At 36.0% G+C, this 27,918-nt stretch overlaps 1 protein-coding gene across 2 annotated transcripts in view; it reads left to right on the forward strand.

Annotated features, from left to right (window-relative positions):
* The window catches only part of LOC149822291 (sodium-dependent phosphate transport protein 1, chloroplastic-like), a 214,064-nt gene that overhangs the window by 43,807 nt on the left and 142,339 nt on the right, over positions 1–27,918 (forward strand). For both annotated transcript variants that reach the window (XR_016426025.1, XM_089980998.1), the window contains exons 3-5: positions 1,674–1,781; positions 13,352–13,507; positions 14,556–14,771. Coding sequence is in view for 1 of the 2 variants with exons in the window: in XM_089980998.1 (XP_089837124.1) it covers positions 1,674–1,781; positions 13,352–13,507; positions 14,556–14,771 (480 nt within the window). In the remaining variant the exon portion in view is untranslated. The remainder of the gene's footprint in view (positions 1–1,673; positions 1,782–13,351; positions 13,508–14,555; positions 14,772–27,918) is intronic.

Genomic DNA, 27,918 nt, shown 5'->3' on the forward strand with positions numbered 1-27,918 from the left:
GTGTATTTCCTCGTGCTTCCCCTTATTTTAGGAAATATCATATTTCCTACTTCAGAAGCTCTTCCTAGGAGTCATGCTTTTGAAGCTCCTTAGGTGCTTTCATATTGATGGTTAATTGGTTAGTGTACATGTAGTTTAGTGTTTTCATTTTCTTCATCTTTACTTTGACATAAATAGCAGTTTAGTTCTAAGGCTAAACCATGCTATTTAGATTTTATTATTGGAAATTGTCTTTTCCCTTGACTTGATTGGCATCAGATCAAAGGATTGTGTCTAGATTAGAAGATATCTATGGTGAGAATGGTCAATTCAATAGGCAAAACTACATAGCTAATCACAAATCTATCATCTCTAGCTGAGTTGACAACTGCTTGTTGATCATTTAACCCGATATTTATTGTTGTCATCGATAATCATATTATCCATGTATAACTGAAGAATGATAGTTCTTGGCTAACTGACCCAAGAAGTAGAGCTATGTTAGACTGTGCCTAATTAATTATCAAAGTGACTCTTGGAAACCAAGTGTCAAGCATGTCCTTCGGCATTTTGTAGTCATGGAAAAAAATGATAACTTGGTATGTAAGGTCTGTATGCATCTAATCATCCAGATCTTTATTTAAGTGCATCCATAGCCATCTGCTCAAGTGGCTGCCTTTTGAATAGAACTGATGCAATTATTCAAGCTATGTCTATGAGTTTAGGTGTGAATATCTCATTTTCCCGGCCTGTACTCTTAAGTTGGTGATAACTTTTAATTGTTATTGTGATTTGCCTTTTACCTCTCTCCAATAATCCATTGAACAAGCATTCAACTTATACCCATGTGCATCCAATTGACTGATTTTCTGGAGAAAAGGTAATAAATGAGAAGATTATTTATAGCTGCCACTGAGGTGCTTGAAAAGGACTTATTCATGCTTTTGTCAGATGATAAAATACTTTATCGTTTCAACAAGGTGCTAAAGCTTAATACAAGAAATTCAGTCCCATTCCTGCTACTTGTCTCTTTTGGCATTCAATATATGCCACCAGTGTTTGACTGTACTGTTTCTTGACTTGCAGTATTTGTTGCATTATGCAATATCAATATGTTTGTCATAGTTAATATCACTGACTTGCTCACATCAAGATGAAAGCTGTAACTGTCTGATATATTCTTGATCTGAGATTTTATAGTAATTTGCAATGGCAGTTTGAGTACATTATTGATTTGATTCCACAAGCTTAACAAGTTGAGGATACTAAAATGATTGATACATTAATTGACATTAATGTCTGAACGATAATCCAGTGATACAGAGCAGATTCAAGACATTGAACATATACATAGTAGAGTAAGCACATGGCATCTGATGCTTTTCTTGAATCTCTGACACCATTTAATTGAAACACAAAACACAAGAGAAGAGCTTCACTTAATATCTCTAAAATAAATGTAGAAAATGTTTAGAGACTTTTTTGTCGCAATTAACCAATTGAAAAGGGAATATCAAAGTGCCTCAAAAAGAAAAAGTGTGTGTCTGTGTGTGTAAATTTTATAATATTCTTTTCACTATTTTTTATGGCAAAAATAGCAGTAGTACTACTTCAGATGGTATTTTGTATTTTTCTTTGTGGCTTGAAAATTGTATATCAGTTCATTGATCTACCTAAGAAATTTGTATTTTTAGGTGAATATGAGCATTGCCATACTCCCAATGTCTGCTGAATTCAAGTGGAATCCAGCAACAGTTGGCTTGGTCCAATCTTCTTTTTTCTGGGGCTACTTACTAACTCAGGTATATTCATCACAATAACAGTCCTACAAAGTTGTCAGTTTATTCATTTATTTTCTCATTGGGTAATGTTCCTTTTTTGTTGTTTCTTTTCTTTTAGGGGTGAACAACTCATGCACTCATTTATACATAAGAATATATTGTTTGATGAGTGATTTTGTTTTAGATATATATTGTCAATTATAGGTAGCTGTTTTGTTAACTGTCTTGTACTATGATAATTTTCATAGACTGAATGGGGCCATTTTGTGATTGACCTTGTTTGACATGTATGGAGAGGATGGCTCTATTTGTGATGCTTTTGAAGGCATAGCTATGCCCTTTTAAGTGTCATAATATTTAGGACGTGGAGGGCCTAGCCATCCAAATTTAGATATATATTGTCAACTATAGTTAGTTGTTTTGTTAACTGCCTTATACTATGATAATTATCATAGACTGAAAGGGGCCATTTTGTGATTGACCTTGTTTGACATAAATGGAGAGGATGGCTCTATTTGTGATTCTTTTGAAGGCCTATGCCCTTTTAAATGGCATAATATTTAGGACGTGGAGGTTCTAGCCATCCAAATTTCCTAGCATTTGAAAGAATTTCTTTTCTGATCTACCAGAGGCACTGGTCCTATTTGAACAAAATTTAGGTGCTTCACTTTCATCATTGGTTGATTCTATTTTAAAAAATTCTTGTGGCAATTGGTGCATACAATGAGAAGACATACAGTATGCAGGTTATTGATCTCATATCTTCTGCCACTCTTGGTAATGCAGATGTATTATCTAAAATATGAACAATCATTTATTTGTTTTTAATAAATAGTTCATGATGTCCTGGATTGACAATTCTCTATCATATATTGCATGGTTTAGTTTCTTGTTATAATATTGTTGAAGGTAAAGGTCCTGTTGAGAAAATCCCACTTTACATCTTTTCTCTTTTCAATTTCTTGCATGTGAAGTATCTGCTGCAACTCCTGGTGAAGTTGAGTTACCAATATTGAATTTTCCTTTACATACTATGCAGCTTTTTGTAGCATATGATAGCTGTCATTGAGGCAGATATGGCTAGACATTATTAGGTTTATCTTTCCTTACTCCTTAAGAATGACCGTTAAAGTTAGGGCTAGGTTGTAACGCCCTGAGAGATTTTAACCCTTATAAAAATACGTGAAAATTTAATTTTTTTAAAAAAATTAGCGAAAACATTTTCAAGCAGGGGTTCAAAACCTCGGCGGGTTACGTTACACACAAAGACGATTATACTGAATTCATAAGAGGATAACATGATACAAATAAAATACTTTTTTTCAAAAGAACGATGTATCATTTAAAATATTACAAAACCAATACAATGTCATGTTTTTGAATTCAGTGCCTGAAAAAGGAAAATGATTGGCTCGATCGACAGTGCCGCAACAACCTGCATCTGCTCTGCGTCATAGACTTTACCTGCAATAATCTGCCCTTAAAAAGGGTCAGACTTGTGACAGTCTAGTAGGTACATACACCAATTCCAAGTAACTCATAATATTAAAACATATTCAAATGCCACAATTTAGGTCTACTTATGCAACATAAATGTCATAGTTCATCCATAGCTAGGACTAAAGTTATCCACAAAAAGGTAAGACCAAAACCACTGAAAAGAACATACTTTATTATTTCATATTATAAAGGTATGTTTTCATTTCAAACTGAGTGATTCAAAGGTCTTTGTTTTGATACTTATCCACCCTGGTACATGGGGTGGCAAAACATTGCATACAGTCGAAGCATCCGGAGGTATATTATTCTCAGGTATTTTAACCCGAGTGCCTGATTGAGAAGACTCAAAGCGGGCGGTCCATGACCGGGAGAAGTCACCGCTAAGGCAGAACAAAAATATGATGCATCTTGGACTATTGCAGTAGTTGGAGATCTATCACCTAGGACACATGGATAGCCCCGATCTCCGAAGACCTACGAGTGAGTGGAGACCGCTGGGACGCCTCGCTCCCAAAAATCAGAACAGAATCACTTGAGGTTGTACCATCTACCTTCTCCAAGGTAGAAATCAGAACAAAATGGGTTAGAAAGATTTTCTTTATTAAAGAGATCATTATTTTATGTGTTTCATAGAATCAGGCTCAATAACTCCAATATCCATTTTTTGGGTGATAACCAAAGTTCTGTGTAATGCCCCAAAACTTTAACCCAATTTTTGAGACAATATTTTTTTTAAAAAAAATACAACGGAACTGTTAAGTTCGCTTCGGGTCAAACATCTTAGGCACGTCAGAGGGTATTCAAACCAATAATATCATTCCAAGTACCAAGAAAGTTTAACAGGAGATAAAACTATAAGTTCTTTATAAGAGTAGAAATGAAAATAATTAAACTATTTCAAGTTGCCCCGAGAACATAAAAAATTCATGCATCATAGTCCCTACATCATCTCGCAATCGCTCTGCGCCATCTATTCTTCACCTGAAATGATGAAATAGTGTGATCAGACTACAACCAGTCTGAACAATGGGATTACTATATCTATGCATATGTTTAACGTAACAAGGATGTAGAATACTATGGATTATTCGTAAATAAAAACTATAACATATCATGACATGACTAGATAAATATCACATGAAAACAATCAATCTCATAGCTCAATTATGTCATAAGCACCACTCTTTATAAGCATTTTCTGGCACATTATAACACAAGTTCCACATGAACAAAAGCACAAAAGAATTAATTTAATTTTCTCTTTTATTATTCCGCTGGTACTTGCAAGCCAAGGCAATCGTAACAGAAGAGAACAACTGGGGGTTTGTTATGCTATGTGTTTTGTTAACCTAAGTATCTAACTGAAACTGAAATCCAAAGGAAGCGGTATAATAACCGAGAGATACTCCTAAAGGCCAAATAAACATGATGCACCCTTAACTTCTGTAGAAGAACTGAAACCTACCACCTAAGATAAATTGGTAGTCCGATCCTCTAACTCCGAGGACTGGAGAAGCCAAGCAATTGCCACTCGAAGCTTAATAACACATGTCCCCGAAGTGTTGTACTACTTACCCTCTCTAAGGTAAGCCCGAGTCTGAATGGTTTATTTATTTTGTTAATTTCATCACCTGATCTCACAGGCGCTCAACATGTGTTGAACCCAAAAGCTCTTTGTAAGATCTGTTTTAAAAAAAAAAATGAATGTTTGGATCTAGGTTGGATCCAACCCGGATCCGGGTCCACACAACAGCCTCCGTCCTCTTGTTCCTATTTAAACCCCCAGGGGGGGGGATTCTTTTTAACGCACCATACCCCCCCTGAAGCTCGACCCAGACTCCCATCCCTCTCCTTCTCGTTCGACCACCACCGTAGTCGTCCTTGCCGAAAAGTTGGTTGGGCACCCTCCCGACGCCTCCCTCTCTCTCTGCAACCCTTCACCCCCTTGACTCTCCCACCTTCGAGGCCCCTGAATCCCCTCTGCAAACCCCGCCCCTTCTGCCACCCTCCTTGTCTTCTCCCCCCCCCCCCTCGCTGGGCTCCCTTTCGCCGGAGCTGCCGCCACCTCCCCGAGGTATGCGACTCTCTCTCACTTTCTCTCTCGTTTTCCTTTTTATTTTTCTTCCCCCCTTTTTCTCTCTGGGGATCTAAGGCAGGAGCGTTGACGCTCCTGCCCTCCCCCTCGCCTCTCTATTAGATCAGATAGGAGCGCCGACGCTCGTGCCCTCCCTCTCATCTCCTTGTTGACCTCGGATAGTAGCGCAGATGCTCCTGCTCCCTCCCCCCCCCCCCCCCCTCTCTTACTGGTTACATAGGCAGGAGGGGCGACCCTCCTGCCCTCTTTTTTTATTTTAATGCCAACAGGAGGGCGCCACCCCTCCTGCCCTCTCTCAGTTTCCTTGTAGACCACGACAGAGGAGGGGCATCGCCCCTCCTGCCATATCCTCTTCTGTCTCCTTGTTTTGAACAGAGGTAGAGAAGGGGCACCGCTCCTCCTCCCTCCTCTCTCATTTCCCTGTTAACCCACTAACGCCCTCCTGCCCTCTCGTCTCTCTGTTAACCCACAGCAGGAGGGTGCTGACCCTTCTGTCCCCTCTCCCTCTCTGTTTGCGCAAGCAGGAGGGTCTCCCCTCCTGCTCCCTCTCTTTTCCTCGAGTCCCTTTAGCTGTAGCAGGATGCTACAACTGAGGTAGGATACTGAGCTGGGCTTGGTTTGAACCAAGCCCTCCTTGGTTCTCTGCATTGGAGGACCGAGCCTAGGCTTGGTCCCGTCCAGGTTAAGGGCCAGGCTCAGCTTGACTGTCGAGCTCAACCCCCGCCCCTTTTGTTTTCCCATATGACCGGAACCGAGCCTGGCTCGGCTGTGGCCTACCCAGCCATGGGCTGACCACTGCTTGTGGCAGTGGCCCAACCATGCTGGGTAGGCTCGACTGAGTTGAGCTCGGTCATCACCGAGCCCAGCTCGGTCCCTGCCTTCTGCTGGTTAGACGTAGCTGAGCTGAGCCTGGATAGCACCGAGCCCAACTTGATTCACTCTTGGCATGAGTCCGACTCATCTAGGTCGGCTTGAATCATGATCGGGTTCGACCCTAGCAACGCGAACATTGCTTACTTTTATGATTTAAAAAGAGTTTCATCATTTTCTTTCGCAGTACGATAAATTACCTGCTAGTGCACCCCATCGGCGCAACGGATACGGCACGCACACCAAGGCAAGAGCCCTTGAAGACCTACGCTCAGAATCGTCTGATAGTCTGACCATCTCCGAGGTAGAGAAAAGTTGCATACGAGGACAATGGCAGAATACTTCTAACATATATGTATACGTATATACATATATATATATATATACACACACACACACATATGCTTTTTACTCAAGAACGCAAGTTTGCATGTTCTTGTCAATTTAAATTTATGTCATTTACTTTGCCGTCGCGCTGTTACATGCGTAGGCTACTGCTTACATAATTTACTTAGTCGATGCACGGTCTCGTACATCATGCATCATTTACGCAGTTTATTTAGCTCGATGTGTGGTTTCACACATCAAGTCTGACTTTATGTCATTTACTTTGCCGTCGCGCTGTTACGTTCACATGCTACTGCTTACGCAATTTGTTTGGCCGATGTACGGTTTCATACATCATGCACTGCTTACGCAATTTATTTAGTCGATGCACGGTTGCGTACATCGTGCATCGCTTACGTAGTTTATTTAGCTCGATGTGTGGTTTCACACATCGAGTCTTGCTTTATGTCATTTACATTATTTTCGTGCTCTTACATGCACTGACTTATGTTTTGATATATATATATATATATATATATATATATATATATATATATATATATAGTTTTCTAAGGTACACAGTTTCACGTACTCCTGCCTACCTTGCATCACCCTTGCTTTTAAAGACGCAGATTGGCGCATGCTCGCCAAGTCTTTAAAGAAAAAGGGAGTTCCATGCAAGATTTCAAAGCTCGTGATATTCATTATTTCGAAAAGTAAAAACGAATATTTGACGATTGCATATTCACAACCAAGTCTTTCCCTCAACCTTGCATAGCCCTAAGTGGTACATACGGTCCTTTCTTATGATATCCGAAATGACTCGAATATCTCTGGCCTAAAGCACGGAAATTTGAGATTTCTAAACAAAGTTGGGGTTTCTTTCTGAGAAACCGATACCCCTCTTATCGTAGCGGTACTATCAGACATACACGACATGTTAGTACTACGATGATTGGATGGGAGGTTTATGGTAACCTCGTAACATGCAAATGCCCGATGATGGTGAGGAAATCACATAAATGGTGATAATCGCCTTCACAGGCAAGATGCGGATCCGAAAAACTTAGGTTTGTGTGTAGGCATGTTTTACCTTTTAGATAATGCTTTATTTTGTACATTAAGGGTTCATATTGACCTTCAGAATGTACAAACATGCCTTGACATCTTACAATACAATATCAATTATAAGACATTCTTGGAATGTACAAGAGTGTCTTGACTGTAATGAAGTATGCGAAATTGCAACAATAAGGTGCAAAAGCACCAAACAAGTCCAATAGTGGACAAATACAAAGGCACAAAAGTGCAAAAGCAAGAAGTCCACAATGGGACAATACAAAATGCCTACAACGGGCAACACCAAAAAAGAATAGGAATATTATTTAATAAAATATTATTTAATAAAATGCTTGGAGAGTAATGAGAGAAATAGGGAGAACTCTCCCCTATTTATATACAACACTAGAAGGGGAGACCATTGAGAGCTCCTCTCATAGAGTTGTTGGGGAGCTCCCAACGGTCATATTTATGGCCGTTGGGCCCCCAATGACTCTACGAGTGGTAGGAGCATGTTGAAACTAGCTGACAGAGTGAATTTCATAAGCTATGTCTGGCCGAGTGATGGATACAACTAGTTGGCGGTAAGGAGTAGGATCTTTAAGCAAAGTCCCATTTTCGAGCCTCAATTTAGCATTAATCACTTCTGAGGTATTTATCTTCTTATTATCTGTAATACCATACTTGGTACAAATATCAGCAACAAGTTTCATTTAAGAAAAAATATACCCTCTGGGAGAGTACGCAACTTCAATACCTAAGAAACATCTTGAAAAACCTAAATCAGATATATCATTTTTTTTTAAATATTTTTAATATCACTAATTCTTTGCTTGTCACTTCCAGTGATAATCATATCATTTACATAAAGTAGAAGAATAGCAACCATAGAACCCGTACTTTTAACAAAAAAAAGTAATGTCAATATAGTATGAATGAAAACCCATGAGTCATTACATTTTTAAATTTATCATGCCAGACGTTAGGAGCTTTTTTTAGACCATATAAAGCCTTTTTAAGTTTAAGAATTTTACCTTTTTTAATATAAAACCCCAACGGAGGATCCATGTATACTTCTTCATTTAATTCACCATTTAGGAAAACATTTTTCACATCTAGTTGGTAGATGGGCCATTTTTTAATAGATGCAACTGCTATGAGTATCCTAACACTAGTCATTTTAGCTACTGTAGCAAATGTTTCTTCATAATCAATTCCATATTCTTGAGAGTACCCTTTGGCCACTAACCTAGCTTTATATCATTCTAGAGATCTATCACGCTTGGTCTTAACCTTAAAAACCCATTTACATCCTATAAATTTCTTTCCTATGGGTAACAAAGTTATTTTTCATGTTTTAGCTTTTTCAAGAGCTTTAAGTTCTATATTCATTGCTTCAACCCATTGTAGAAGATTTTGGACTTCATTATAATGTGATGATTCATGATAGAAATGTAAAGCTATTAGGCATGACCTATATTTTGATGTTAATATGTCATAAGATACAAACCTACTTGGTGGGTTGGAGATACGATTGGATATTCTAAGTGAGGTTTCTTCTAGTGACGAATTTTGTGAATATTTTTCTAAAGCATTTAAAAAAGCATTTAAAGGATTCCTTTGCTCACATCGGGTATAAATTTGTATGAGTTTATCAACAATATCATTATCTCTTACACAAACCTATTTGGTGGGTTGGAGATACGATTGGATATTCTAAGTGAGGTTTCTTCTAGTGACAAATTTTGTGAATATTTTTCTAAAGTATTTTAAAAAGCATTTAAAGGATTCCTTTGCTCACATCGGGTATAAATTTGTATGAGTTTATCAACAATATCATTATCTCTTATAGATGATTCCTTATTTTCATCAATTGAATGCACATTATCATCACCATTTTCATTGTCATTTAAGGTATTATCCTCGACGTCATTCAAAGAATCATTACAAGAAGTCAATACTTCTTATGGCAAGAGATCAAATAGAAAAGTATAATTGACTTCATTGTTTTCCTTGGTTTTTTCAAAACCATTTTCATTTTCCAAAGATGTTACATCTTCAGAAACATATAGTTTGTCACTTTTAGGGTCAAACCATATATATCCTTTTTTGTTTTCTCCAAAACCCATGAATACACATTAAATGGCGTTTGAAGACAATTTATCTCTTTTATGTAAGAGTATAAAACACTTACAACCAAAAATTCGCAACCGCTTGAAATCGGGGTTCTTTCAAATAATTTTTCATAAGGAGATATATATTTTGCAAGGATGATGAGACCATTTTATTTATCAAATATGTTGATGTTAGAGCGGCCTCGGCCCAAAAACTTTTTGGAATATCTTTATAAATAAGTAGTGTTCTAGTGGTTTCCATAATATGTCTGTTTTCTTTCGGCTAATCCATTTTGTTGGAGAGTTCTATGACATGACTTTTGGTGACAAACCGCGTTTAGTTTTAGATAATTTTGAAACTCATTTGATAAGTATTCACCACCCGAATCAGATCTAAAAATAGAGATGTTACTTTGAAATTGATTTTTGACAATCATATGATTTTTTTTTAAAGAAAAAGAACATATCGGATTTAAAACTAAGAAAGTATATCCATACATATCTAGTGAAATCATCAATAAAGGTAACATAATACGAATATCCTCCTTTTGATACGACAGGAGAAAGTTCCCAAACATCCCAATGCACTAAGTCAAAAGGTCTCTTAGAGACAAAGGTTTTATTAGGAAAGAGTGTGAATTTCATCTTTCCAAAGATACAATCTTTGCAAACTAAATTTTTTTCATTGCAAACGTTTTTCCCAAAAAAAAGAAGATACATCTTTGAGAAGCTTGGGTGTCCAAGTCTTTTATGCCAAGTTTCAATATTTTTATGTTAGACATAATTACAAAAATAATTTGGAGGAAGATTTAGATAATTCATGAAGTAGAAATCTCCCTTCCTATAGCCTTGCCCAATCTGCTTCTTGGACCGGAGATCCTGCATGGAGCAACCCTTAGATGAGAAGGAGATTCTACATCCATGATCGAAAATTTGTGAAACGAAAAGAAGGTTTAAACTTAGTTGAGGAATAACCCTCACTTTGGCACAAAAAATTTTTGAGAGGAATTTAAGGTTCCAATACTTTTAATTTGCAAAGATGTTCTATCGACAGTTGAAATATAGAAAGTTTTTGAATTACTGCATAAATCAGATAAACCATTCTCATGAGGTGTCATATGAAAGAAAGCCCCAGAAACAAGGATCCAAGAAGACATACCTGGAGGAGAAGATGAGGCTATCGCGACATCTGATGTAGATGGAGATTTTAGTAACATTTGAAGTGCCTCCAATAATTGAGCAAGAAAAAAAACTTTTCCTTTGATTGGTTCTTCCTTGGTGTGGTTTCTTCAATGGAAGCTACTTTGTTCTTTTGGGTGTCATATAACTTGGGATAATTAGGTCGTATATGACCTGGTTCTGGACAATGATGACAAATAGCTTCTTATAGCCACCATTATAGTTATTTTGCCTCTCAAAGTGCGGAGGCTTGTAAGTTTTTACATGATTGCCGGGTTTGGACACGACTAACACTTCATCACCTCCTTTTATCATACCAAGACGAGTTTCCTCTTGACATATTTCATCAATGGCATCCTCCTAAGGAAGATGCTTAGATCTATGAAGGAGAGATGATTTAACTTGTTCATGCAAGATTTGAAGTTCGCATACCCTTGATGTTTCGTAAAATAAAACAAGGGTTTTATGTTCGCACGTTCTTGATATTCTACGTACATATGTGCTGCTTATCCTATAAACAAAAAAATGCTTACATGCATCAAAGTTGTGTCCGTTTTGATCGGACAATTCCCAAGTGTTGGAGTGTTCTTCGAAACACCATTCCAACCTGGTTCGAATTAAAAAAAAGTTGAGATTGGCATGACTCGGGCATTCACAATTGAGTCTTCTCTTCGAACCAATAAAACGCAAAGACTTTGATTATGTAGACTTTGGTCGTACTTACGTCAGGTCCTTCCTTTCTGCATTCAGAATGACTCGGATATGCCCCCGGCCTAAGGCGTGGGAAATCATGATTTTCTAGAGTTGTGATTGGTCTTCTTTTTGAGAAACCAATATTGTGATCATCGTTGATGTACTATCATACACGCGCAACATGCTAGTACGTCGATGAATGGATTTGAGGTTTATGACAAACCTCGTTGTGCGATAATGCATCGTATTATGGGAAAATCACGTAAACATACATGATCGCCTTCACAGGCAAGGTGCTTGATTTGGTTTAAAAGACTAGAGCATAATGAATGGGTTGCTGGATAAAAGAAGACCCGATACACTCATTCTTTCTTTAGTTTTGTCAAGAGAGAGGATAGGAGGTATAAACTCCGATGGACAATGTTGTCAACAACTATGATCCTCGATTAGTAATAACTCAACATCCCCGATTATCGGAGTTAGGGGATAGGGCTGTCAAATATTATCCTAGGTGGTAGATCCCATAAGCTTTTGCAGAAGTTCAGATACATCTCCCGTTTATTTCTGCCTTTGGGGAATTCTCTCGCGGTCTCTGAAACCGTTCTCATTGGAGTGGACTCAGCTAGTCGTTCGGGTTATAAATTTACATAAAATAATAAACCCATGAACGATCTCAGTTGTTTCTACGTTTTGTCCCGTAAGTACCCACAGGTCGATAATTAACTAACACAAGATGATGATATTCACTCTGCTTCTTTTGAAAACTTAATGATTGTGGAATATGATAATGCATATGTTAGTCTTGTTCTCTGGTCTGTTGTCATTGCACCTACCAGGCTTTCATGAGTGTGACCCGTTTTATGGGACACAGGTGACGAATAGACGGATGATGCAGGCGATAGCGCGGTGATGCAATGATATCAATAATCCACTTTCTCTGTTGTTTGCTCCTGAGCATATTTTGTAATTTTGTATAACACTATTTCTATCTAAAGCCTTGTTTTGAATCTTCATGGTTTTGAATGGATGTATGAAAATGCGGACCCAAATCCGAGACATTTGGGGACCCAATTTGTTGGTTGAAAATTTTGCTTGTAATCTACCCAACGTTCGCCAACTTGTTCTTTTCAAATATTGTTTCCGCTGAACTATCGTTTTTAACTCTAAAAAAAGATTAGTTATTAAAATTTCAATTTTTTCTTAAAATTTACAAGTTCGGGATTTTAAGGCATTATATTTACTACTATAAGTATTGATTGAAGAATAAGCATGAGGACACATAGTGACTGCTGCTCCTTCGCTTTCGCTAAACAAAAACTCGGTTCTAAGCTTTCTCTTGCATTTTGATGGCATGTTATATTAAATTTGAGATTCTTTTGAAGGTCATCAGTTAAGCTTTCTTTTCTTTTTTGAGACGTGACAATGTGATGGTATTAAATGGAATATATTTTGTTCTAGGCCTTCATGGTAATCTGTAACCTGATCTCTTTCATAGCTATGAGATTGTGACTGCTGCATAAATGCAGCAGGCTTAAATATTCAAAATAGATGGAAATTTTTTGTTTTACATTCGTCAGCTATAAATGGTAAATTTTTTGTTGTCTGTTTTTCTTATCCCTGCATAAGCAATGTGATGTTGCTTTCATCATACTATTTTTTTTATTATGTGCCATTCATATATCTTATTTTGTCTGAATCTTCTGATACTTGGTGCCTTATCTATTTTATTCCTTATAATTCTATTGTTTTTGCAGATTGTTGGCGGCATATGGGCAGACCAAATTGGAGGAAAACTTGTGTTGGGATTTGGTGTGATTTGGTGGTCACTTGCAACAATTCTCACCCCTATAGCTGCTAAAATTGGACTTCCATGTTTGCTTATTATGCGTGCTTTCATGGGGATTGGGGAGGTTAGTCTCTTAAAGGTCTCATGTTAATTTACAGAAGTTTAATATCTAAAACTTACAGGACATTGAAATTTATGCTCAACATAATGAAACTTCTGTTTTTTTTTCCTTGATGAATATGTTCCCAGATAACCCAGCAAAGGACTTTGTTGATGATTAGTAAATATCATGTATTGCAGCTACAAGGATTCCTTACAGTTTTAGGTTACAGAGAAGACTTAAATCTTTCAAAACAGTAATGCTGAATTCTATGTGCATCATGTTGCACTGAAGAGTACAAAATGGCTTTAATGGACATGCTAATTTCCTCATATTTTGGGATGAAGAAAATGTGAGGTGTTTTCAAGTTTATATTAAGACTACAAGATCAGTATGACCAAACTGCTCTTTGCTATTGATTAATAGTTTACATTAAAACTACAAGAACGGTATGGCCAAACTGCTTTTTGAAGTGATATGTCTACAATAAATTATGTTATGAAAAATAAGTGCAGTGCATCAACTTGCATCACATAATAATACAGCATTACATCATTCCTAATAATACATAAGTTACATCATCCATAGTAAACCATCTGATATTTTAGAGTCATTCATGATCTTACAGTATTGCACTTTGTATATTATCATTTATCATGTGAATTTTATTACTGATTAACTGTTTTATATACAAAAAACACATGAAAATGTGCATCAGCCATGTAAGTGCTGTAGCCTATAGAACTTCTAAATCTGCTAGATGCTTCATCACATGCTTGTTCTTCACAGATTAGAAACTCATGGATCTAATATTTCAATTGCTGTACTGGTTATGCAAAACATATCCTTCAGCACCTTCTGCAATTGCAAAAATTTATTCCCTGAAAGGTTAATGCTATGTGATATCTATTTGTAAGTTCTTCAGCTGGATCATTTATGCTTGAATTTATAATGTGTTTCCAGCATGATTGTTATATCCATGCATGAATATCTAAAGCTTATATTTTTCAGCCTTGTTGGTTCAATATCTTTCTTGCTTCTTCATCTCTCATATGGATTTTATTCTTTTCAGGGAGTTGCCATGCCTGCGATGAATAACTTACTCTCAAAGTGGATTCCTTTATCAGAGCGAAGCAGATCACTTGCTCTAGTATACAGTGGGATGTATCTTGGATCTGTCATGGGTTTGGCTGTTTCACCTATTTTAATCAATAAATTTGGGTGGCCATCAGTATTTTATTCATTCGGCTCCCTTGGAAGCATTTGGTTTGCAATGTGGGCAAATAAAGTAAGAGAGTGCGAGGCATTTATTTTATATTATGAACCTTTTTGAGTGGTTGTATTTGTAGAACTAACATAAGCTTAAATTTATTATTCTTTTCTTCATTGTTGAAGACATTTTTTGAACTCTTATTTTGGTTTATTTCTTTCCTGTTAGATTAGCAAATTGATTGGTAAAACTTTGGGCAGGATTTACTTTTTGAAAATTCTATTTTATGTTTGAAAAGGTTTTGCTTTGCAATTCATGAAATATTTCTTTGAAAGGTTTATTTTCTCTTATGGTTCCTTATACAAGAATAATTCAACAACTTAGGACTCTGTAAAATCTGGGTGTGATTTTTAGATGCACTTGGCTTAGGACATTATTGTCACGGCACAAAACCTGCTCGTAATTGGTCAATCTTAGGTGTGACTTTAGTGTTATTCATATCTGTATTTGGGTTTTAAATAATCCGACAAAGCTTTACAAAAGCAAGGACATAAACATTTACAGAGCGTTCAAACAACTCTATCTAATTACTCATCTTTCATTAAAATCTCCAACACAAGACAAAATGCAACTATGAGATGATTATCATGTCCTCTAAAAGATCAAACTAATTGTCACAAAATGGTATAGATTTCAATGCACTCCATGATGAACTCCAAGAATCAAAACATTATACATTTGGATACAAACTTAAGAGCTAAAAGGACACACATGAAAATGTGAACGAATAACTCTATTCATAATAAACATTAAAAATACAGAAGGAAAACTTACATTGGTGAATGAATAACTCTATTCATGGATACTAAAAATACAAAAAAAAATTACATTTAAACCTCACTATAAATACACTCAACACATAAGCCTAATACTACCCATCACTCTCTCAACCCTTACACACACACTTAATTATAGAAGAGAAAGAGAGGAAGAAGGGAGGAGAGGAGAGGAAGTCCTCTCAATAACCAAAGGGAGAGGCCTCCCTGTAATGAAGAGGGGCGGAAGCACCAATAAAACAAAAGGCACTCTTTAAGAGTGATCACAAGAGCCAAGAACACAAACACTAAAAGTGTATACAAAAAACCCACAAAAGGAGAAAATGACTTAAAGTCATAAGTTGGATATTATTGAAGAAAGAAAGAAGAGGGTGAAAACCCAATGCAATTACAAGTGTGAGCCTCCTCTATTTATAGAGGAGGAGAACTAAAGGAGGGACCATAAAGGGGGCTCCCTTCTAGTCGTTGGGAGCCCCAACGGTCATAAATATGATCGTTGGGGCCCCAACGACTAGATGGGTGGGGCCCCTTTATGGTCCTTCAAAAAGAAAAATAAGAAATAAAAAAGAAAAAGAAAAAAGGGTTAAAAGAAAGAAAAAAGGAAAAAATAAAAAAGGGAAAAAGTACATGGTAATTTACCAAAACACCCCTATCGGGTTTTTGGTTGTACAGAAAATGAAATACATTATGTATATATACATATATGTATATATATATACTTATATATATACGTATGTATATATATATATATATAAGTATATGTATATATATATATTTATATATACATAATTTAACATGCCCCCTCAAACTTTACGGGGAGAAGACCAAAAGTTTTCTAAGAAGAAACATAAATCGTGGAGTTGGGAGCGCTTTGGTGAAGAAGTCAGCCAATTGATATTCTGAAGTAACGTATGGTAATGTGATAGTTCCTCTGAGATATTCGTCTCGAACATAATGGAAATCCATTTCGATATGCTTGGTCCGCTCGTGAAAAGTATGATTGCTTGCAATGTATATGGCACTTTTGTTGTCACAACAGCGCTTGGTGGGAGAGGAAATGAGGACGCCCATGTCACCAAGGAGACTTCTGAGCCATACGATTTCCATAGTTGTCATTGCCATAGCCCGATATTCAGCTTCAGTGGATAATAGTGAGACCTTCTGCTGCTTCTTGCATCTCTACGAAATGAGAGATTCACCTAAAAAAATGCAAAGACCAGTAGTTGAGATACGATCATTGAGATTTCCTCCCCAGTCAGCATCAGTAAAAGCAGTTAACTCAAGAGATGAGGAAGAGGATAAGAAGAGTCCCTTGGAGATGGTATTTTTGATGTATCGCACAATTCTTATTACAGCTGCCATATGAACCGAAGTAGGTGAATGCTTAAACTGGCTTGCTGCATGAACCGCATGAGCTATATCTAGACGGGTGATGGATAGATAGGTGAGGGATCCAATTAATTGACGGTAGGTGGTTGGATCCTCAACAAGAACACCATCCTCAAGTCTCAGTTTTGCATTGATAACTTCGGGAGTCTCAACTTTCTTTTCATCAGATATTCCTGACTTGGTACAAATGTCTGTTGCTAATTTCATTTGAGATAGGATATATCCTCGCGCGGAATAAGCTACTTCAATTCCTAAAAAATATCTCAAGTATCCAAGGTCAGACATATCAAAAGTTTCTTTTAACATAGACTTTGCATCATTTACCCCCTTTTTGTCACTCCCAGTGATGATCATATCATCAACATATACCAGAAGAATAACAATGAAGTCACCTGTCTTCTTAACAAAAAGAGCAGTGTCAGTATAGCAATATGTAAATCCTAAATTGATTAATACATTACTAAACTTGTCATACCAAGCTTTAGGAGCTTGCTTAAGTCCATATAAGGCCTTTTTTAATTTTAAATTTTTTCCATTTAAATTCATACCTGGAGGAGGTTCTATATACACTTCTTCATTTAAATTTCTATTTAAAAAGGCATTTTTGACATCAAGTTGAAAAATTGGCCATTTTTTAATAGAGGCTATTGCAATAAGAGCTCGGACACTAGTCATTCGAGCAACTGGGGCAAACGTTTCATCATAATCTACCCCATACTCTTGGGCATATCCTTTGGCTACTAACTTAGCCTTATATCTTTCTAATGAACCACCACTCTTAGTTTTTACTTTAAAAACCCATCTACATCCAATGGGTTTCTTGCCATTGGGTGAATCAATGATTTCCCAAGTTTGTGCCCTTTGAAGTGCATTAAGTTCTAGTTCCATTGCTTCATTCCAATGAGCATATTGTTTAGCATCATTGTAATGAGATGGTTCATGAAATGAGTGAAGAGCAAGTAGACATGCTCGAAAATTTGGAGAAAAAGAATCATAAGATACAAATCTATTTGGTACTTTAGAGATACGATTTGATCTTCTTTGAGAGGTTTCTTCAATCGACTCATTTTGAGAGAATTTTTCAAGGGCACAAGGTGAATTTCTTTCATTCCTTCTAGAGTAGACTTGGGTTTGTCTTGATACATTTTCTTCTAAATTTTGGTCATCATTTGGATGTTCAAAATGATCTTCTATGAGAGGTTCACTAGGATCAACATGATCATCTATGATTTTTCTTGAGGTAACAAGTCAAATAAAAAAAGAATAATCAATATTTTCATTTGGTTTATGCGAAAAACCATTTTCTTCTTCTAGGAATGTGACATCTTTTGAGATATAAAGTTTGTTTTTGAGTATGTCAAAACATCGATAACCTTTTTGTTTTTCGCCATATCCTAAGAAAATACACTCAATAGCCCTAGGAGAAAGTTTATTATTTTTGTGAGTTTGAACAAAGCATTTACATCCAAAAATTCTTAGTCTTTTATAATCGAGAGACATATTGTAAAGTTTTCAAATGGAGAAAGATTTTTCAAAGAAGATGAAGGGGTTCTATTGATAAGGTATGTTGAGGTTAGAACCGCTTCGGCCCAAAAGGATTTTGGAATATTTTTCGAAATTAATAAAGTTCTTGTGGTTTCTATTATGTGTCTATGCTTTCTTTCCGCAAGACCATTTTGTTGCGGAGTGTTGGGACAAGAACGTTGATGGCAAATTCCATTTTCTTTTAAATAGCTTTGAAATTCATTGGACATGTATTCTCCTCCCGAATCGGACCTAAGAATTGATAGATTTCCTAAAAATTCATTTTTGACCATTGCATGAAAATCTTTAAAGAAGGTGAACACTTTGGATTTGCGACTTAAAAAGTAAATCCAAGTAAATCGAGTGAAGTCATCAATAAAGACTACATAGTACGAAAATTCTCCTTTGGATAAAATAGGGGAAGGTCCCCATACATCAGTATGAATAAGTTCAAAAGGTCGAGTGGTGAAATAATTTCTTTGAGGGAATGGAACAACTTTAGATTTCCCAAAAATGTAATCTTTACAAGTCATATGTTTGTCTTTACAAGTATTGTCCAAAAAAGGAAAAAAAGACATCTTTACAAAATTTGGATGACCAAGTCTCTCATGCCAAATTCCAATACTTTTGTCCTTTATAAGATTGCAAAAAGACTTTGAGGTAGAGTCAAAAAGTCCATAAAATAAAGATCACCCCTTCTATGGCCTTGCTCAATCAGCTTCCCTGACTGGAGATCCTGCACAGTGTAATCTTTGGGTGAGAAAGAGACTTGGCATCCATGATCGGTGATTTGGGAAACGGAAAAAAGATTTAGATTAATCTTTGGAACGATTCTTACTTTAGGAACAAAAAAGTTTTGAGAATTTTTAAAATCAAGTGTTCCAATACTTTCAATTTTTAAAGATGTCCCATCGGCCATTGAAACATAAGAAGATATGGGTTCGGAAAAAACATAAGAAAGAGAGTTTTTATGAGATGTCATATGAAAAGATGCACCAGAGTCTAATATCCACATACCTGGAGGTGATGAAGAATAGGCGATGGCGGCTCCGGATGTTGAAGAAGAAGTCTTGAGAAGATGTTGGAGAACTTCCGAGATATGATTGAGAGTTTCTTTGATATCTCCCTCTTTGGCACTTTCTTTTTCCTTTTTTGGAGAATTTTCTCCAACCGCGGCCACTTTTCCCTTAAGCTTTAGTCAAACTGGTCTAATGTGACCCGGTTCATTACAATAGTGACAAATCACTCCCTTTCTAGACCCATTATTTTTGTTAAAGTGAGGAGGTCTATATGCTTTTACATTTGATCCGGGCCTAGTAACGGCCAAAACTTCATCACTCTTAATGCTAAGGCCAAGTCGAGTTTCTTCTTGGCATATTTCGGCAAGGGCATCTTCAATGGGTAAGGCTTTACTTCTATGGAGAAGGGATGCCCTAACTTGTTCAAATTCCGGTTGAAGACCATGGAGAAATTGAAAAAAATGCTCCTTTTCAATTTGTTCCCTTTTCAACTCAATATCTTCCGGAGCCACCCATTTAGGCTCAAGAAGAACAAGTTCATCCCAAAGAGGGGTTAAAGAACTAAAGTAGTCCCGGACACTCATGTCCATTTGTTTAGTGGAACAGATTTTTTCTTGACAAAAAAATTGTCTAGCAAGATCCTTTTGGGTATACATACCCTTGAGGAAGAACCATGCCTCATTGGCCCTTCTAAATTTAGCAATATTAGCACAATTTTTGAGGTCCACATTGTTCATAAACCATGCCAAAATTTTGGCATGGTTACTTTCCCAATCCTCAACTTTGGATTGATGATCATTGATAGCTTTGATGCGCTTATCGCCATCTAAAGCTTTTTTAACCTCATTTTCAATTTTAGTGAGAACAAGAGAGGGTTCGGGAGTAGTTCCCATAACAAAACCCCAAAGTTTCTTACCTCTTAGATGATTTTTCATAGCGGAGGCCCACATAAGATAATTGGACCCATTGAGCTTAAAAGAAAGCTCAACTTTAGAATCACGTTCTATAGGTACTGAATAGTCTTCCTTTCTTCAAAAGCTTGAGAGGCACACGTCCCAAGAAAACAAAGAGAAGCCCGATCACCAACCTTGCTCTGATACCATGTAATGAAGAGGGGCAGAAGCACCAATAAAGCAAAAAACACTCTTTAAGAGTGATCACAAGAGCCAAGAACACAAACACTAAAAGTGTATAAAAAAAACCCACAAAAGGAGAAAATGATTTAAAGTCATAAGTTGGATATTATTGAAGAAAGAAAGAAGATGGTGAAAACCCAATGCAATTACAAGTGTGAGCCTCCTCAATTTATAGAGGAGGAGAACTAAAGGAGGGACCATAAAGGGGGCTCCCTTCTAGTCGTTGGGAGCCCCAACGGTCATAAATATGATCGTTGGGGCCCCAACGACTAGATGGGTGGGGCCCCTTTATGGTCCTTCAAAAAGAAAAATAAGAAATAAAAAAGAAAAAGAAAAAGGGGAAAAAGAAAGAAAAGGAAAAAAAAAAAAAGGGAAAAAGTACATGGTAATTTACCAAAACACCCCTATCGGGTTTTTGGTTGTACAGAAAATGAAATACATTATATATATATACATATATGTATATATATACTTATATATATACGTATGTATATATATAAGTATATGTATATATATATATATATTTATATATACATAATTTAACACTCCCAACGGCTAAAATTCTAGCCATTGAGAGCTAGTCAAACAAGTTTAACTAGGTCCCAACGGCTAGAATTTCTAGCCATTGGGAATAAGTCAACTTGTTTGACTTAGTCCCCAATATATATATTATATATATATATATATAATATACATATAGTATGTATATAAAAATATATATGTATATACTATACTATATACATAAGTATGTATATGTACAAATAACAATATACATATATACATGTATATATATATATATATATATATATATATATATATATATATATATATATATATATATACAAAATGATACATTAATCTTAACACCCCTCCTCAAACTTCCGGTGACTCACTATAAGTTTGCAAATACAAATAAGTAACCCATTACATTAAGTATCATCATTTGTTTTTATCAAGTTATTCCATTCGTTGCTTTCTTCAGGAGGTGCTCTTGATCTTCAAACATATGCTCTAAATTGGTCTTTAGGATTTCCAATATCACTAAAGCTTGAGAACCTGAAAATAGAGCTCACAAAATTTTCCAACCATACACACACACACACACACACACACATATATATATATATATATGTCATAAGAAGAAAAAAAATTATTAATTATATGTTATGGAGAGAGGATGGCAAACACACCAAAAGTAGAAAATATTTAATAAGACAATTTACCATTTTTCAAAAATTATTTGAAAAATCATTAATTTTGAGAAATCATAGTTCTTAATAAGAGAACATAAGTGTATAATATAAAAGAGAGAGATGCATTCATAAATGGTCTCAAAGATAGGTTTGTAAATCAGTGATGACTTTAATCATTCATGAAAGCATGCATTATTCAAAGTCAATACACACATATATTTATCACATTAATAAAAAACATGAAATATGGATTTTTCAAACAATCATTAATACCATGAAGAAATAACTCACAAACGTGTTTAAATCACAAAACATTTTTATACAGCGGAAGATAAAAAATAATTTCAATCACTCAACAAAGATTTGAGAAATGCCAAATGCATAGTTCAATTTCATTTTAGAAGTAATATAACAAAAAAGGATCACTTATGGACCACATAAACAATTTGCAAGGTAAAATAATATATCCTTCAAATGCTTAGAAAGCATTATAAGCTGAAATACAAAAGTGATCTTAATGAGGATCAACATAAATACAAAAGGAGAAGCCAAACATTAGCAACACTATATTGAGTGCTAAAAAATATTAATTCACCAAAAGAAAATACAAAGTGTCAACAATCTCAAGATCATAACAAATGCATATAATAGCAACTATGGGCACACACACCACAATATGTATTTTTACTAATGAAATGTTTAAAAAAGCATTAGTCAAACAAGGACAAGAAAGTGCCTCTTACAAGCTTACAAGCTTACAAGAATACAATATTCAAAAGCACAAAGTCCACTTATGCATTAATCACATAAACTATGTACACATAGGAAACTTAGGGCTCAAAAACACAATAAAAGAGTATAGGATTTTTGTATCAAAGATGCTTGAAAAAGCACTAATTAAACTTATACAAAACATGCAAGACAAAATAAATCATGTAAGTAAAACATATATAACGCAAAATGCATGAAAGTGTAATAATTTATCATGCAATAGCAAATGAGTTTAAAAAAATACGAAGAGATTTAAAAATCTCATATATCATAATGAATGAATTTTGCAAATCTTAACACTAGTTTGACCATCACAAACAATCACTTCACTAAACAAGAGCATAAACATAATGCCACTAAAGTACTAAAAACACACATGAAGGTATATATAAACATCTTTTGTCTAGTGAAGTGATTTATACATGTTTAGTGAAGTGATTTATATATAGAGATACCTGTCAAGATTTCAGATTTATACATGTCAAGTATTCAAATAGATATATATGCTGATTTTCGCATGTTAAATATTCAGATTTTCTTTTGTATGCATGTCCCTATTAAATGCACATAATTTTAGTTTCACTTTCATTAAAACCCGCAGATACTAAAAAACAGGCACAACAATTCCCGAGTTCAAGTTAGGTTCCTAATTGTAGCTTAACACAAAATTTGTATTTTATTACTGGGTTCTACACTTGGCTTTCGACCAATATCAGGAATCAACACCATCCATCGGAACATTTGAAATCAACATCTAATGTTGGGGCATCAGGGAAAATCAACATCCACTGATGTCACTTTCTTGGTATACCAATAACAACAACTATGTCTACATACTGTGAAATTGTCTATGAAGAGATAATACGCATACAAGCATAAATACTTTATAAAAGAAGTGCACAAAGACACTCTCACAACACTTGAACAAAATACGCAAAAAGCGTAAAAGTAACAAACATGCAATAATGCATGTATTTCATAAAAATGAGCAAATGCTTGAGACTCTCAAGCTTGAAGAATTACAAGGGGGAACACCCCTATTTATACAAAGCAAAAAGGTGCAAAGGGGGGGCTCCCAAAGGAGTCATTGGGGAGCCCCCAACGGTCACATTTGTGATCATTGGGGGCCCCCAACGACTCTATTGGGGGACCCCCAATGCACCTTTATGAAATACAAAAAAATAAAAAAATAAAAAATAAAGAATAAAGAAATACAAAAATAAATTACAACATATTCCCAAATGGAATATGCGCAAGATTACAAGAATACCCTTTTCGGGTAAGAAAATAAAATATGTATAAATATATATATTTATATATGTAGAGATACATATACATATAATATATTATATGTATATGTATCTCTAAGTATATAAGTATATATATTTATACTTACAACAAGGTTTTGGAGATACATTTTAACACATACTACCCCCAGGCAAAGTGGCAGAATCTCTTTAAAACTGTGACCGGGAGGTGAACCACCTAGTTGGGTTCAGGGGCACAATCGCACACGGAGTTTTAGTATGCTCACGGTGTAATGAACTATGCAAAAAAATAAAGAATGCTACAAGCATTCACAATGACCAACAATGGTCCAATACATAAGAGAGATAATAGCCAAGTCCACTATGGGACAACATAAACAAGCCTTGAGAAAGGCACAAACTAAAAAATAAAAACTCTTTATTGAAAGAGAGAGCTCTAAAGCATAAAGAATACAAAGGGGTTCACCCCTATTTATACACCCACACTGGGTCTCAAAAGAAGAGTCAAAAGGGGGCTCCCATAGAGTCGTTGGGAGCCCTCAACGACTCTATGTGGGGCCCTTTTTTGTAATAGCCCCAATTTTTATGCATTTATATATAAATTGTGTAATTTATGTGATTTGGGCCTGGGATCCAAGTTTTGGATCCAGCTTCCCATCACCAGGAGACGTGCACTGTCACACTCCTACCAACCATGCAGAGATGGTCTGACCTGTCTTTTTTTTGTGTGTGTTGTATTTTGTCCAGAAGTAACTCCTTTTGTTTCTGTTTAATGCTGCATCAAACCAACAATGGTTGGGCTTTACCTTTCAAGTGACTACCCAACCGACTGTCGGCTGGGCTCACTATCTATTATTATTATTATTATTATTATTATTTTATAGTGGCTCGGTCCAGCTGAACGAGTCAGTTGGGACTGAGCAATATTCAGCCCTGCCAGCCGACAGTTGCGGCTGGAGCTTAGCCACAACTACTCAGCCCATTTTCTCTTTCTTAATGTAACCCAACACGACAGACGATGTGTGAAAAATAAATAAAAATACAGATTCAGGACAATATTTACAATGAGTCTAAACTAACTATAACATAGGTTCCGAAACTGGTTTTGATCCTGGATTCTTTTCTGTTTCTCTTTTTTTTTTTAAACGATACATGCAACAGATCTGGCCCAGATCTGCACACGTGTTGTAAAGCCTGTAAAAAAAACAAAAAAACAAATCTGTGTCAGACATGTGCTGGGAGTTAAAATGTACTCCACATATATATATATATATATTATATATATATATTACATCAATACCCGATAGGGGTATTTTTGTAATTTCACATAGTTGTTTTAGAAAACAACTATTTTTGTTTTTTGATAAAATGCAATTTCAGTTTTTTTTTTCATTTTCTTTTTTGTATTTTTTAGGAACCAAAAGGGGCTCCAACCATAGAGTCGTTGGAGCCCCCAACGGTCACAAATGTGACCGTTGGGGGCTCCCAACGACTCCATGGGAGCCCCCTTTTGGGCACTTCTTTTGAGGCCCTTGGCATTCCTTTTCCTTCCACTCCCTCTTGTATAAATAGGGGTGAACCCCTTGTATGAAAGCATTCTTGAGAGCTCTCTCTCTTTCAATAAGAGGCTTTTTATATTGTTGCCTTCTTAAAGGATTGTGCTTGTATTCTCCCTTAGTGGACTTGTGATATTGTCTCTTTTATTCATTGTTGTAAGTGCTTATAAGCACTCTTTATATTTCCGCAATATCTCATTACATGGTATCAGAGCCACTCGATTCTTGAAGGAAAAGTGTGGTTCGTGTATTTCATATTTTGTGTATCTCTTCTCACTTATTGGAAACATCATGGAGGCAAAGATCGACCTATCCTTCAAGCTCAATGGAAAGAATTGCATGATGTGGGCATCGGCAATGGAAAACAACCTCAAAGGAAAGAAACTTTGGGGTTTTGTCATGGGTACCGTTTCGGAATCTAAACTTATGCTCACGAAGAACGAAGGAGGTCAAGAAAAGGCTCTTGAAGGAGATGCTCGCCTCAAGGCCATTGAAAATCATCAAAAAGAAGTGCAAGATTGGGAAAACAATCACGTGAAAATCCTTGCGTGGTTTATGAACAATGTTGAACTTAAAGTATGTGCTAATATAGCCAAATTTCGTCGAGCCAATGAGGCTTGGTCCTTTATGAAGGGTATGTATACCCAAAAGGATCTTGCAAGAGAGTATTTTTTGCAAGAAAAGATTAGAACCACCAAACAAGGTGATTCTAGCATTCAAGACTATTATAGTGCCTTAAACTCACTACGGTATGAATTCGCTCTTTTAGAGCCAAAATGGGTTGCTATGAAAGATATTGAATTAAGACAAAAACAAATGGAACAAGAACGATTGTTTCAATTTCTTTTTGGGCTACGTCCCGAATTTGAGCAAGTGAGATCCTCACTTCTCCATAGATCTATATTTCCTCCTATTGAGGATGTCATTGCCGAAATCACTTAAGAGGAGACAAGGCTTGGCATGAGTAAACATGTTGATGAAGTGCTTGCCGTATCCAAACTCGGTAACAATGTAAGAACCTATAAACCTCCTCATTTTGGGAAACAAGGAAACTATAATGGAGGAAGAAAAATGATTGTTTGTCATCATTGCTATGAGCTGGGTCACGTCAAACCCGCTTGCCTAAAGCTTAATGGAACTTTCAAGCTTAAGGTGGCCTCTCTTGAAGAAACTACCACCAAGGAAGATGAAGGCAAGAATGGTGACCTCAAAGAAACTCTTGGGCAAATATCTATGGCTCTTCAACAAATTCTTAAAGCTTCTTCCTCCACATCGGGTGCGGCTATTGCTTCTACATCATCACCCAGTACGTATTCTTGGATCCTTGACTCCGGAGCCTCTTTTCATATGACCCCCCATGAAAATGCACTTGTCGATGTTTGCACCAATTCAAAGGATTCTTGTGTCTCTACGGCTGATGGAACTTTTTTAAAAATTTCAAGTATTGGCTTTTTTAAAGACTCAAAATTTTTGTGTTCCAAAAGTAAGAGTTGTTCCCAAACTAAATTTAAACCATTTTTCGGTCTCCCAAATTGCCGACCATGGATGTGAAATATCTTTCTCATCTAATGGTTGCTTTGTGCAGGATCTCCGGTCCGAGAAGCGGGTTGGGCAAGGCCATAGGAAGGGAGACCTCTACTATATGGACTATCTAGACCTTCCCACAAATTATTTTTGTTCTTATGTCCAAGAAAAAAATATGGAAACTTGGCATAAAAGACTTGGTCATCCAAGTTATTCTAAAATGTATCTTTTTTCCTCTGGAAACAAATTTTGTTAGGAAAAAGAAATTACTTGCAAAGATTGTATTTTTGGAAAAATGAAGTCTATTCCATTTCCAACTAGAACCTTTCTTTCGTCAAGACCATTTGAATTGGTGCATTTGGATGTTTGGGGGCCTTCTCCTGTTATGTCTAAAGGGGGCTATTCTTATTATGTTACTTTTATTGATGACTTTACTCGGTATGTTTGGATTTATTTTCTTAATCATAAGTCGAAAGTATTTACTTTCTTTAAAGATTTTTAGAGAAAAATTCAAAATCAATTCCAAAGTAGCATATCTACTTTGAGAATCGATTCCGGTGGTGAGTATTTATCTCATGAATTTCAAAACTATTTAACCCAAAATGGAATTTGTCATAAAAAATCATGTCTTAGAACCCCTCAACAAAATGGTCTAGCGGAAAGGAAACATTAGCACATTGTAGAAACCGCTAGAACATTACTTGTTTCTAGAAATATTCCAAAGAAGTTTTGGGCCGAAGTCGTTCTAACCACAACTTATCTAATCAATATAATGCCCTCTTCTAAGTTAAAAAATGCTTCTCCCTATGAAAAGCTCTTTAAATTTTCACCCAATTTCAATCGTCTTCGTATTTTTGGTTGCAAATGCTTTGTTCTATTGCATAAAAGCGATAAGTTGTCTCCAAAAGCAATTGAATGTGTTTTTCTAGAATATGGTGAAAATTAAAAAGGGTATAGATGTTATGATTTTAAAAATGATAAACTATATGTTTCAAAAGATGTAACATTT

Source organism: Nuphar pumila, chromosome 11, assembly GCF_984573655.1.
Source record: "Nuphar pumila chromosome 11, dmNupPumi1.hap1.1, whole genome shotgun sequence".
In the NCBI taxonomy this organism is placed as follows: domain Eukaryota; kingdom Viridiplantae; phylum Streptophyta; class Magnoliopsida; order Nymphaeales; family Nymphaeaceae; genus Nuphar; species Nuphar pumila.